The following is a 14,156-nucleotide window of genomic DNA, read 5'->3' on the forward strand; positions in this document are numbered from 1 at the left end:
CTGCCACGTCAGGTTCCTGGTCAATGTGGGGAAGGGATGATTGCTATCGTTTGTAACCACAGTGGACCGAATGTACCTCTGCATCTGCACAAATTCATGCGGATGTCAGAGTGTATGGTGGGATATGGTTGGCAGAGGGTTCACACGTTGGTGCGTGGATTCCAGGATTGATGCGCGGCACAATTAGCTTGATTGCATTACTCGTAGACGTTATCTGATAGATAGATTGACACTTTGCTATAAAAGTGTTCTAGCGATGTCTATGAACATGTGAATATACATAAGTTGTATATCTAGAGTAGGCAGAAAGAATATAGAGAAAGATACAAAGCAGGATTCAAGCGACGGGCCACTAGACCACCATGCCCGTCGTTCTAACCCTCGAGGTTAGACAACCCACTTTTCTCAACGCACCGGCCGATCTTCGCACACAGTGGCCCGAAGTAGTCAATATCAGTACAGGTGATACCTTGCAGCCGGATTTCCATTTCTCGGCACTTCACAGAGGACATCGCATACTTCGTTGCCTTCAAGCGGATCTTCAGAATACGACTCCTTTATGTTGTTGATGGCGATTTTCAAACCTTGATTCCTATTGGTTGTAAGGTACTGAAGCAACCGGATCAGCAGTCCATTTGGGAGAATCACTGGATTGTTCACTTTGAACGGCTTGTTGTCGTCTTGAACTCGACCGCGCATCCGGATGGCATAAAGAAACTGTATGCTAAAGACACGAAATCTGATGATTGTTGCTGTTGAAGATGATTGTCGCATTATGACGATGGTGCTGTCGAGCAATGCTTTTAAACAAAGACACGAAATGTTCCAATTGGAATTCCAAATTTGCTGTCAATGTCATTCCAATCGAGCAGGAGACCTGTCAAACGCGCTTTAAAAGCATTGCTCGACAGCATCATCGTCATAATGCGACAATCATCTTCAAGAGCAACAATCATCAGGGGATGAACCAGCCTCGGGCTGAAAATCCCCATAATAAAGAGCCAATAATAATAATAACAATCATCAGATTTCGTGTCTTTAGCATAGAGCTTGCTGACGTTTATTCACCTCTCTCTTTCAAGCTTGCAGGCGGGATAGGATTTGTTTTCATCGGGAAACCTTTCCTGATGACAACAAATCCTATTCCGCTTGCATGTTTGAAAGAGAAAGGTGAATAAACGTCAGTAAGCTCTATACAGTGTCTTTACTTTTAAAGCGCGTTTGACAGGTCTCATGCTCGATTAGAATGACATTGACAGCAAATTTGGAATTCCAATTGGAACATTTCGTGTCTTTGCCATATAGTGTCTTTAGTTTTGACCAACGTTTAATGCAAGGAGACAATCATAATACAAATAAACCGCTGAGATATTAACGAAAGAGAGGGAAACCAAAAAGAGCCTCACTTCTGCAGATAGGACTTTTAGACATGTTTGGCCTGTATTTTCACCATTATGAAATATTAGCATCTACACTGAGAAAAAAAGTATAGTAATGCGAACCACGGCATTGTGCTTAATTTTACCATGCCCAAATATCGTAAACACAACCAAACATTTCTTTACACCAGCCACAAATCAATAAAAATTACTATGCTACATGGCAACTGTAACATGCTGAGTTTCATAATATACATATTCAGCAATACTATATGATTTTAACCATTCGGTGAGCTTAGAGTGACTTTAACTTAGAGTGGCGTCAATGTCAAAATTGGAACAGCGACCATCTGTCAAATCCATACAAATTCCCGTTCCAAACGAGCAGGAGACCTGTCAAAATTGGAACATGACGCCACTCTCCCTTCCAGTCACTCTAGGTGAGCTCACATAGTAATATTGAATAGAAAAATGTTATCCCAAACTTTCAACATTTTTGAGCTTACAAAGCATCATAGTTGTTGCAATCATGATTCTTAACTACCGTGTGCGCACCTAACTTTGCACAGGTCCAAACTTTGCGCATTCTTGTAAAATAATGAAACAAATAACTAAATGTCAACATATTTACCAGTTTAATCATTGCACTAGCATTGTGTAAACATAAACATTATTTGACAAATATTTAATTGCCATAAAATCTTTGTTTATGTTGAATAATAAACAAAAAATACACAAAAATGTCAAAATTTGCCTCGCCTTAACGCGGTAGCCAAGAAGTAACTCTACTAAAAATCAACATTTTCCTAGATAAAACTGTGCAACGATGATTAATTTTGCAGTTAATTGACAAAAAAGGTGATATTCTAGTAATATCAATCACAGTTTGTAATAAATTTTTCAATTTAATTAGTAAATAGTGGTGCGCAATGTTTGGAACCATTATTTGCACTGTATTTTGAACGTGTTGAACGTGATTACATAACTAATGAACCATTCAAATATTATGTAACACCAGTACTGATAATTTCAGGCCTGCCTCTCCACCATGTAGCAGATTTTGTATAGAAATTAGTAGAAAATTGTATGAACCGTAGCACTACGGGACTCTCCATATGTCTACAATGAGACGTGATTTGTGAACAGTCCTTCATTTGGATTTTCCGGCGGTCAATGTTAGGGACGATTAAAATATGACGTCCACCATTTTTTGAGATTTTTAGAACCCCCTCTTCCCCTGGGCCACCCCGTCACGCTTCATAGTATGCCTAATACATTGCATATCACACTTTTTCAGACAACCCCAGCCCCTCCCCCCAAAGATGGACGTCATATTTAAATGACCCCTTATTGTTCCTATCCGTGACGGTCACTTTATTTATCAGGAAGCTTTTACCTTTGATCTTTAGCCACAGGAAACAACCCCTCATGAAGTTAGGATTGTTCACACGGTGTAGGTGCCTAGTACGAACCGCAGACGAAATTAAGAACTCCGGAGGCCTCCGTTCTCCCTCCCTCGTAGGCCAAAGTATTTCAAGAAAGATCAATTAAGGGCACGCTACCTGATTTGAATAACTTTAGTTTAATGGGTAAACATTAAATAATAGTATTTTTGATTACTTTTTTGAGCAATTCATACCATGCGCAAAGTTCGGCACACTATGCGCAAAGTTAGGAACAATCGAAGATTTTGTGCGCAAAGTTAGGAACAAGGCAATGAAATAGTTTTTCTATTTTAAGTATTTTTTGATGATTATTATGATTTTTTTATATTGCAGACTCAAAGAAGGATCATTAGTCTATCGTATGAGAATGTTGTTCATGATATATTTTGTTTGTTTGTATTTTTTATAACGACTAGACATTTGATTTTTCTTAACTGCGCAAAGTTTGGTGCATACACGTTTAGTCGCGACCATCATAAAATATCCTCCGTACACCACACGACTTGACGTGTTTTTGTCTATAGAAATTTTGTAAAATTTGATCAAATTCCTGAAATTCCCCTTCTTAAGCAAACTAATAGGCAGGCATGGTAAGTTTATCATTATACTAATATTTTTCCATTGGTGTCGTATTCGATAAGGCAATTTCACATAGAATGTTTCTGATTTTAACAACAACAAGCATTATGGGTTCCAGTAGATCATCTTTTTACAAAATCCTGTGTTCCAGATATCTAACCGCTGTTACCGATTGAACCGGAAAACCCGAAATTACCACCAGCAGTTGTTCCGGACACTCCAGTATCAAGATCAGATTCGAGGTACTGCAAACGAAATCGTATCGGGAGTCTCCGCTCAATCCGATGTTGCGCATTATTGGCCCATTTCCGATAGATTGCACTGTCCTTACATCTTCCATTCAAATTCCGAGGTAGTTCCAGAATCCGCCACCTGACCAAAAACTATGCACATCGCAAGTACAACAGCCTGTAAAGGTTCCAGCGTGATTCTGGACGCGGCGTTCTTCTTCCGAACGCACTACATATAACGATAAAATCTCCAGAGCAAGCAGGCAGCTCGGGTTCATGTTCAGAATAGCCGAAGAATTCCGTGACCCTCTATGTTTACGATCGCTGTACTGTGCATTGGTCCGATCCATTCTAGAATCGAATGTTGTATTATGGTGCCTGTATTTCTAGAATTAAAACGGTACAACGAAAATTTGTGAGATACGCCCTCCGTTATCTACCATGGGGCGGGATCGCATCAATCTTACAAACTACGAAGACCGCTGCAGATTGCTCGGGATTGAAACTCTTGAGCAGAGAAGGAAGCACACTCAAGCTGTTTTCGTGGCAAAAATTCTGTTGGGCGAGTTGGACTTTCCTGAACTTTTGAACCTAGTCAACATCTATGCTCCAACGAGAGTGCTTCGTCAACGTGACTTTTTTCGAGTCGAGGAATACAGGCTATGGAGGCTCCAAGAAAGTCATCGATAGTGAAGAAGCCGATCAAACGCGCTGTACAATGCGTAATTGATTTCGTATGTGTGTGAGTTTTTGTATTATTTGTACTGTTTTTAGATATTGATTGTGGTTTTTAATTATGTAGTTCTTAAGCCTTCTTGTATTGCAATATTGTAAACCTGTAATAGATGTAGGGTTTTTGAGTGAGCCGAGTGATGTGGGCAACTCAAAAGGTCTTTTCCCGGCCAGGCTTCATTAAGGCTCGATGCCCGATGAAGGACAATAAATAAATAAATAAATAAATAAATAAATTAGACCGGTAGGGTGCCTGTACCAATTATGGCACTAACTAAGGAAAACTATTTGTATAAAAATAACAAGAAGACGTATGTCACCAATATGTTAAAAGATAGCTGAGCTAGCATACTTTACAGGAAAAATAAAGAAACGAAGCCAAAACTACTTTTAGTATTTATTAAAGCGTGTGCCAATGATAGGAACCCTGTACCAGTTTTATGGCTACATTTGTTAACTTCGGTTTCTTTCGCACTGTTTTTATGCATTCCTTATGGGATTAGCCATAACTGGTACACTATGGCGAAAAAGGGTGCAAGGAAGCCGAAATTTTAAGGAAAATGATTTATTCCTACCATAATTTGCGCAAAATGTGGAGTTTAAATGAGTACAACCATCTTTTGTGAACGTGATCTGTTGTTCATATATGTTTTCCTGTTGATTTACATCGTTAAACATCGTTAAATTGGTAATATAGCCATAATTGGAGCACTTACACTAGTCCTCTATGTGCAAGAAGCATGGACTCTACGTTCAGAGAATCAACGCGTCCTTGGAGTTTTCGAACGGAGGGTGTTGCGTACCATCTACGGCGGAGTGCAGATGGAAGACAGAAATTGGAGAAGGCGAAGTATCAGCTGCTGAGAGAACCAACTGTCGATCACATCGCGAAATCGAGAGGCTCCGGTGGGAGGGTCATATCACCAGGATGTTGGATAGCAACCCGAATAAAATGGTTCGCGAGAGCCATCCGACCGGTACTAGAAGACATAGTGCGCAGCAAGCTAGGCGGGTCGATAAAATGGAGGACGATTTGCGGACCCTTTGCAGAGTGCGGAACTGGAGACGCACAGCCATGGACCGAGTGGACTGGAGACGACTCCTATGTACAGCAGAGGACTGACCGGTAAGGTAAGGTAAGGTAAGAAAGGTTTGCTCCAGTGATCCATTAGGATAAGATATTTTTTCACAGGCAAAGCAATTTTCAGCTACAAAGGGGTCCACTATTGGTTAAAATACCCTAATTGTTGTCCAATAATATGAAATTACTTCGTGCTTTCTCAATCATTTAAAGGCTTCTTCATCTATATAATTATAATTTTATTACATTCCTAGTTGGTCTTAAATATTAAAGCGTGCAAGATCTATTACATTACAAAAGTTGCTTTTAAACATTGTTGAATTGCCCATGGGCAACCTGTTAAGCATTTGAGTTATGTTGCACTTGAATCGTTTCATATTTCGGAACCAACGGTTCAAGAGGGCGTAATTTCTTTTTGAATCTGTAGCTTCTTACAAAGTTAAGGAGGAGCTTTTCCTCCGACTAATAGTGGTTCTAGAGCAGTAAAACCCTTTTGAAATATTGGCGTCGAATTATCCATATAAGAACAACTACTTACCTATCCCACCAGCGGCCGCTGCTACGTATACCGTGAATGCGAACTGTTCATACTATTGATCATGGCCGATTGATTGTGGATGGACAAGTTCGGAGCGGGACCATTCTTGGCATTCAGGATCCTCATCAGCATATCCATGGCGTGGGGTAGAAACGGTCGAATCGTATTCAACTCCACTATCGTAATGTTATCCAGCTTGACCTGTTCGCCCTCGCCCTTGATGAACATGTCCATCGTAGTCCGCAACTTTGCACACCGAATATCCCAAATGTCCTTGATGAGGGTTTTTATCTCATCCGATTGCGGGACGTCTTCTGGAGCCGTGCTGAGAACAAGTTTCGCCTCTACCATGTAATGTTCGCTGGGCATCTTTGTGAAATTCCTTAAACAGAACAGAATATAAGTGATTCATTTAGATTTAGATTCGTTTTACTATTCTCACAAACCAAAACTCAGTGTTATTAGAACTAAATATATAAATAACTAAAAAAAATCCTAACAAATTGAAATGAAAATAATCACAATACACAAGCGATTGGAAAAACGGGAAAGACATAAAGCAAAAAAGGAAATTGTGATCAATGTTACCAACAGATATTCTTTGCATACTGACCTTGTACGTTTTTCCTCCTCCTTAATGTCCTCCAGCAGTCCTATATCCATCCACAGCGGCGGCACTATACGGCACTTCTGCTGTTGTCTCAGATGGATCGCAAACCACAGGGGAATATGCAACGGCTGACCACCTCGGAATGGCCCGATTGCTCCCGATATTAGGTAAATCGGATCATGATTAAAGTTAGGAATCACTCCGATGGTGGTGTTTTCTCCGATAAATTCAAGCTCATCCGGTTCCATTATAACAGACTTAAATTTACACAATTTCGAGAGTTTATTAAAGGAAAACCCACACAAAATAGTTCGCGATGTTTGTACAATTCGCGCCAGTTTACGCCAGTCAAAACAGTGAGCATAACTTTGTGTGAGGTGGGGTGGGATGTGCGAGAGGCAGAGACCGGACGATTTAGCATAAAACTGACAGCACTTTTTTTTGAGGATTGATGGGATCCTTCAAATATGACGACCCAAAAAGGAACGAGAGCAGATCCCGAATAAAACGTTTATGCTAATGCTAGGTATTCGGAGGAGTAAATTCTAGATTGAGTTTAAATAAGGGCGAAAGTAACATGAGAGAGTTCTCTTCATCGACTCTCTCTTCTGCAAATTAAATTGACAAGATGCAAATTAAATCGAACTTTTTTACATTTAGACGCTAGATTGCATCGCAACCTAGCGATTTATGACCAAAAAGTGCAACTATGCTTGCATCTTGTCACTTTTATTTAAAGAAGAGAGAGTCGATGAAGACAACTCTCTCATGTTACTTTCGCCCTTATTTAAACTCAATCTAGAATTATTTTGCCAAAAAAAACATGCTTTCAAATACCAATAAGATCGTAGCAAGGTGCCCGGAAAAAATACAATAGAAAAACATAGGATTCTTATGTAACATTACCATTGAAAACCATACTCTCACAATAGAATTCATTGTTAAAATAACAGTAGAAAAACAATAGAATCAAATGTTTCTAACAATAGAATCAAATGTGAATGAGCATTTCACATTGAATAGTATAGGTTGTTAAGTATCGTCAGGGGGTGGGAAACTCGGCACAAAGTGCCCGGCACACTCGCCGGCACACTCGCCGGCACATTAATGACTCTGGCTGTCATCAAACTGGCAACACCTTTTCATGTTTTTTTTTGTGGAGGAGAAAGAAAATGAAGAAGAAAGTAACGAAAACTACTTTTCTCAATACTTTGGAAAAAAATGAAACTGGAATCGAATGTTTTTGAAGCTGGAAAGCTGAAATTTTCTTTCCCGCTGTATCTAATGAGAATGAGGACCCAAAGCGCTGGATTTCTTAGCAGCAGCAATAAGATCAAGTCTTCCTTGATTTTGAGATCGCACCATAATCAGGAGATTGCTTTTGAATTGGTTTTTGATTACAATAAAGTTGCAACAATAGTCCACTGCACGAATTTATTCTGGCCTGCTTACTCTCACAGAAAATTTGACGTTTGGGAGGTGCCGACACCGCTCAAACGTCAAATTTCGTGTGAGAGTAAGCAGGCCAGAATAAATTCGTGCAGTGGGCCATCAGGATCAAAACAAAACAAGCAAAAGGTTGCCAGATAAAAAGCACAAAAAGCAATTAAATAACTGACAGCATGACTGCCAGGACGCTGGCACACTTCGGCACGTTCGGCACATCACTGGCACATTTGGCAGAAAATGAAGTGTGCCGAGTTTCTCACCCCCTGACTCTCTCCCCATTTTCCAATTACCTAGCCAATAATGTCCGTGCGAGAAATAGAGGTAATAAACTATAGAGGGAGAATGTCGCTGGCGTCGCCGCCGCAACATCTCTTGCTGGCGAAGATAGGGAGGGATAAATATAAGTGTCAAAGCGAAAAAGTATGCAGTTTGACAGATAGATACCCGGGATGTTTGCGAACGAGAACAAAGGGAACAGCAGCGACATTCGTCCTCTATAGTTTATTAACTCTATTGTGCGAGAAGTTTATTTTTTTGCCGTTGACCCAAAAATGGGTTTATTTCAACCCACTAGGGTACTTTGAAAGTCAACGCTGGGTAGAAAGAACTTTGAGATGGGTTGCAATTTTCTGTCGAGATCAAACGGGAAATTACCCACCCACTCATAGCTTTGACGCGGTATAGCCAAATATTTGGGTTCTCGCACGGACCGCAAGGAAGAGCCGAAGTGAGAAGAACCTATATTTGGGTTGATTTTTGGTTCCGTTTACCTACTAAAACCGGCCCTGTTTTTTATGTTAATAAGGGTATAGGGCACTGCATTGTTTTGATTTAGTATGGGATTTTGACGTTTCTTGGCCTTGTTGTTTACATAATTTCTGTAAGAGTGAAAGAGAAGGAGAGTATTTCATGCAGTGCCCTATAGGTTTCTGTCCAGATTGCTGTGAAATTTATGCTGCCTCCTGCCTTATTTTTGACATCGACTTCTGTCAAGTCAAAAGGTAGTAAACATATGCGTTTGTTTTGTAACATCGTCCTCGGATCGTACTGCCATCACCGCAATTTTTGGAAGAATCTGGTGAAAAATAGCCGTTTTTGCTAAACCTAGCCCGCTGTTGTAGTGTAATGTACGTAGTTTAAACGGTCTGTTATATTTTATCAATAATCTAAAATGTCAGAAACTAAAGAAATGCAAACTGAAGAACGAGAAGCGCTAGCTTCCATCTACGAGGGTGACGGCTTTTTCAAGCAAGTGAATGCGGAAACCTTTCAATATAAGGTAGGTATTCCAAACTGGGACTACTTTTCTATAAAAGAGAAATATAGATTTTGATGTTTTTCAGTACGGCGAAGAAGATGGAAATAAATCATTCCTGCTGGAAATCTGCTGGCAAGAGAACTATCCCAACGAACTTCCAACTATTAACATGGATACATTTTACAATAGAAATCTGTAAGTATTGAGCTGTTGAAATTTTTTGGATAATTTTACAATATTTATTTTCAGCTCGCGTCCCCTAAAAGATAAAATAACATCAATACTGAAGGAGGAAGGTGAACAGTGGCTGGGATGCGGAATGACCTACACGCTATTCGAGTGCCTTAAGGACAAAGTAGAGGAATTGCTATCGGACGAGAGTTTAAGCGGTGGAACCGACCAGCAGGTGATAGGAACTAACCATCAGGACGATGTCCACCGGAGTTCCGACGACGACGAAGATGGAGACGAGCGGGGGACAAAGGGCAGTGCGGCAGGAGGAGCAGGCGGCGGGGCTGGACAGAAGAAGGAACATCTGACCAAGGCACAAAAACGCAAACAGTGGGATCGTGTGGACAACAAAGGAAACCGGCCCAGAGGCTGGGATTGGGTAGACATTATCAAGCACCTGTCGCAGACGGGTGGCAAACCGGAATAGCGTGATATGGTGGGTCGACCGGGCGTGGGACTCGCAGGAAGCTCAAGGGAAAGCTTCGCTTTGGAAGAAAAGTAAAATAAATGCATGTTGCTATTGAAAAAATATACTAGGGGTATATACTAACGCAGCGTTATGTAATATTTTCATAATATCATTAAGCCTTTTGAGATTCAGCCTTATGATGGCATTCCGTTCCCTATGGAGATCTGGGTGGCTCAAATCTGCGGTAAAACCTTGATTTTTGAGCGGCACCGCAAAATGTACGCCCTTACGACAGGGGTTCCTTATCTTTTTTTTAGATAGGCAAATCGAATGTGCGAAAAAGTTATAGAATAGGGTATGGGACCATTTGGGCAGGGGGACCTATTTTGGTCACTTGCTGCTAAATTGGATGATTTCCGGGAAAAATCATTCAAGAAATTCCGGGAAGAATCCCCTGCAGGAATGCTGAGGGAGTTCTAGATAATGCACTGAAAATATACCAAGGAGCAGGGTACGAAAAACAGATCACGCCCAAAAACAAACGCTTTGTCCTAAGCGGTGCATGTTGGTAACAAAGACGCTCCGCAACAAGCGCATGTCAGGCGATGAGAGCAATAAAACAAACATCGCTTGCCGTGCGTGTGCCGATATTTCGGCTTTTCTGCTGAAACTTTCGACCCACATCATCGAATTCATATGCTGCCCCTATTCGCATAACAGTCCCTTGTTTGTTGGGTTTCCTAATCACATGGGACTGTTGTGCCAATGGGGGCAGTATGCATTTGGACGAATTAAGACTCTTGCAAACCTCAGAGTCGAGTTTCTATTATAAACAATGCGAAAATCACGATGTGAATAGAACGAGACAAATATTCCTGCCGTTTTTGTTGTGAACAAACTCAGGAGAGATTATCTCATTATCTGCTAACGAAAAAACAAAGCTCTGTTACCGTGCCTTCTTTGTTGCCTATTTTTCGCTTGCGGTGCCATATTCTGCGTACACTGCCAAGGAGTAATCAATGAAAGAATTTTGAAAACAATCATTAAAGGATTACCCGAGGAATCCTTGAAATTTAAAATATCAAGATCATGGATTGAATTTCAGAAGAAATCCAATCGAGAATAACTGGGGGAAATCCTGAATCAATCTCAGGAAGCATCCTGGACAGAAATCCGTGGTGGGATTCGAACCCACTACTCCGTATCGCTAGTCCGGCGCTTTAACCAACGAAGCCACAGAACAAGTTACGATTCTGTGAAATAGAAAGCCAAACTGGATTTGAAGCCCCACCTCACAACTTCATATATCATTCGGCTTAGATGTTAATCTTTCACACTCTTGCGATTGCGCCTTCGAAATGATGAGCGCGAGTGAATTATTTATGCGAACTTTACTTGAAACCGCACAAATATGGTGAATCATCAGAATATTCTTGTCCTTCTGAACAACTTTGTTGAAGAATACACATTTATATCTGCTTTCGATCCCGAGATAGGGAAGTCTAAAATTTTACTTCATTACTAGCGCCACCTAGCGGCAACATCACCAACTAATTGAATGATCACCAGAATGTTCTTGTCCTTCTGAAAAACTTTGCCGAAAACGACACATTTCTATTTGATTTCGATCCCGAGATAGAGAAGCTGAAACTTCGCTTGTTAACTAGCAACACCCCCAGTTAATGGGTGGTCTTATGTAGATCGATCAGTGTCAGTGAGGTCATAATTCCAAATCGTGAATGGTCCTTGGTCAGTATTCAAACTTTGCCGAACACATGGAGAAGGTAAATTAGCATCTAGTAATGTGTATTTCAATGGAAATTGGTAAGTGCTCTGATTTTTTTACGTTCAATTTGGTTTACGCTACTCCGATAGTGGACGTAACCCGACGTCTCCGCTAGACAGAATTGTCTTGCCATTTTGTTGGACAGATATGTCATGACAGAAATCTGTCTAGTACTAAGTGATCTTAATGCTCACCCTCCTGCCTGGGGGAACAGAAATACTTCTTCCGGCGGTAACATTGTCCTTGAGGCTGTTGATGAAGAAAACCTCGTTCTTCTAAATGATAGATCGCATACACATATAACAGCAAGTAGGGAAAACGGAAACTGAAAAATGAAACATATTATGAAGAAGCAAGAAGAGAAGAAGGAGAATAACAAATTTGTTAAAGAAGAAGTAATAAGGAAGATTTAAGAAAGAAGAATGAAGATGAGAAAATTTAAAGAGGAAGAAGCAGTTATCGATGCAGCGAAATGTGTGAAGTTACCTGGAAGCAAATAGGGAACAGTGATTGAAAAAGAATAAAGAAGCTATAAGGAAACCAAGAAATGATCAACCAACATCTCGAGGGTGGCCGTGCGGGCGTAGATGTCATGGTCGTCGTTACGGTATCGGTGCACGTCTCGCTGGTATACACTTTTTACGATACGAAGGTGGCTGTGCGGAGGAGGACGTCAAGTTCCTCGCCTCTTTTTAATCGGTTCACGTCTCGCTGATCAAAAGCATACTGGACGAAATCAGAAAAGACAAGAATGAGAAGTCAACATCGGAAACCATCGGAATTGTAAAAGCGGAAAAGCAGGAAGGAGGAAAGAAGGAGAAGGAGAAAGAAAGAAAGGAGGAGAAGCAGGAAAGAGGAAAGAAGAAGAAGTAAAGAAGTAGGAGGAGGAAAAAAGGAAGAAGATTTGAAACGGAAGATCAAGAAAGAAGAAAGAAAAATGAAGTGTTGGAAGAAATTACACTGAAGTTTTTTACGCGGTTTTTTACGCGATATTATTTGTATTTAACATATTTATTTTGTGTAATTGGCTTCTTTAGCGGTGTTGAGATAATGCCATATTCGGAATCTGCATGAAAAACTGAGCCGAAATCCAAATTTTCATGAATTTTGGTGCCCGGGAACCTATTTAAAAATCAATTTGAAGTTTGCATGGGAGCGATTTCTCGGATCACCCCTCGTCGCATTTTGTACTGGGCGGAGCTGTCAAGCAGTTGCTCAGCTGTCAAAAGGTGATTTCAAAAAATCTCTTTGAAATTGTTTTTAGGCACCAAAATACAGTTCTAAAAATCTGAAAAAAATCATAGTGGCACAGAAAAAGATGCTCTTTCGTATGAAATCGAAAAAACTATACATTTTTCTAAATTTAAAAACCCAATTGACCAAGACTGCCCCCACTCGCATAACAGTCCCATCTTTGCTGGGATTCCTATGCATATGGGACAGTTATGCGAGTGGGGGCAGAAGAGTTCTAGAAAATATTGTGGATTTGGAATCTAGTTGATTGGTTTCCAAAATAGCATCATGGACCGTGGACTAAATTACCAGAAATGCCAGAAACCTCCTAGAATCTTGTATGGAATGTTTAAAAAAATAGCTTACATATTCTGGAATATTGTATCTTTTGTTATTCTCATTTTAGTTGAAAATCGGAGTTTTCGACTAGCGAAGTTGGATTTTTCTCCAAATTCATGCGTCGGACCTAACTTCGGAAGTGGTGCGCTGTATAGTGAACCTGGTCCGCTATACAGCGCACCACTTCCGAAGTTAGGTCCGACGCACGGATTTGGAGAAAATTCCAACTTCGCTAGTCGAAAATTCCGGGATTCAACTGCACGGACAATAACTGCCAAAAGATCTTGAATCGATTAACAAAAGGATAAGAAAATCAGCGAGATACACTTTGTCTAATACCTCTTAATCAGTCGAATAAATTAGCTCCGAAGTACTTGGTATTCATGGTTATGGTGTAAAAAGGACAAAAATTATATATCTAGTATGTTAATCACGTTTGTCAATAACTAGTTATTTTGGCTGTCCGGTTCTTGCATTTTTTCCACAATATATAAATTCAAAGCTTTCATTTAACATATTGTTAGTTTTCATAGAATTCCTGTTTATTTGTAATTTGTTATTTATAATTTTGTTGAAAACAATAACCTGCTAGTATACAATTTATATGAGGTCAGCATTATTTATTGAAAAATAATTTCCCATAGACAGCTCATGCAAGATAACAAGCGAATATAATAATAATTAAAAAAAGGAATTTATTGAAATACTCTTCGAAAGGTATCTCAGTAACCAAATGTTGAACCGAAATAAAATTTCAGGGCCTTTTACAAGAATATTGTAGCTTTCATTTGGTGCTAAGAGAACCCAAATCGATTAACAGACGGCTGAGATATTTATTATGAATTATGATACACTTG

At 40.1% G+C, this 14,156-nt stretch overlaps 2 protein-coding genes across 2 annotated transcripts; one reads left to right on the forward strand and one right to left on the reverse strand.

Annotated features, from left to right (window-relative positions):
- Positions 1 to 5,877: 5,877 nt before the first annotated feature.
- On the reverse strand, positions 5,878 to 6,943 carry LOC109420088 (probable DNA replication complex GINS protein PSF2). The gene is made up of 2 exons (XM_062851406.1): positions 6,598 to 6,943; positions 5,878 to 6,366 (listed from the first exon to the last, which is right to left on the reverse strand). The coding sequence occupies exons 1-2, from the start codon at positions 6,840 to 6,842 to the stop codon at positions 6,006 to 6,008; spliced, it is 606 nt and encodes a 201-aa protein (XP_062707390.1). The 5' UTR covers positions 6,843 to 6,943; the 3' UTR covers positions 5,878 to 6,005.
- A 2,089-nt stretch (positions 6,944 to 9,032) lies between these two features.
- Positions 9,033 to 10,086, forward strand: LOC109420089 (RWD domain-containing protein 4). Its single transcript, XM_019694401.3, has 3 exons — positions 9,033 to 9,322; positions 9,387 to 9,496; positions 9,551 to 10,086. Exons 1-3 carry the CDS (start codon positions 9,215 to 9,217, stop codon positions 9,957 to 9,959), a joined length of 627 nt encoding a protein of 208 aa, XP_019549946.3. The 5' UTR covers positions 9,033 to 9,214; the 3' UTR covers positions 9,960 to 10,086.
- Positions 10,087 to 14,156: the final 4,070 nt, after the last annotated feature.

This window comes from Aedes albopictus, chromosome 2, assembly GCF_035046485.1.
Source record: "Aedes albopictus strain Foshan chromosome 2, AalbF5, whole genome shotgun sequence".
Lineage (NCBI taxonomy): Eukaryota > Metazoa > Arthropoda > Insecta > Diptera > Culicidae > Aedes > Aedes albopictus.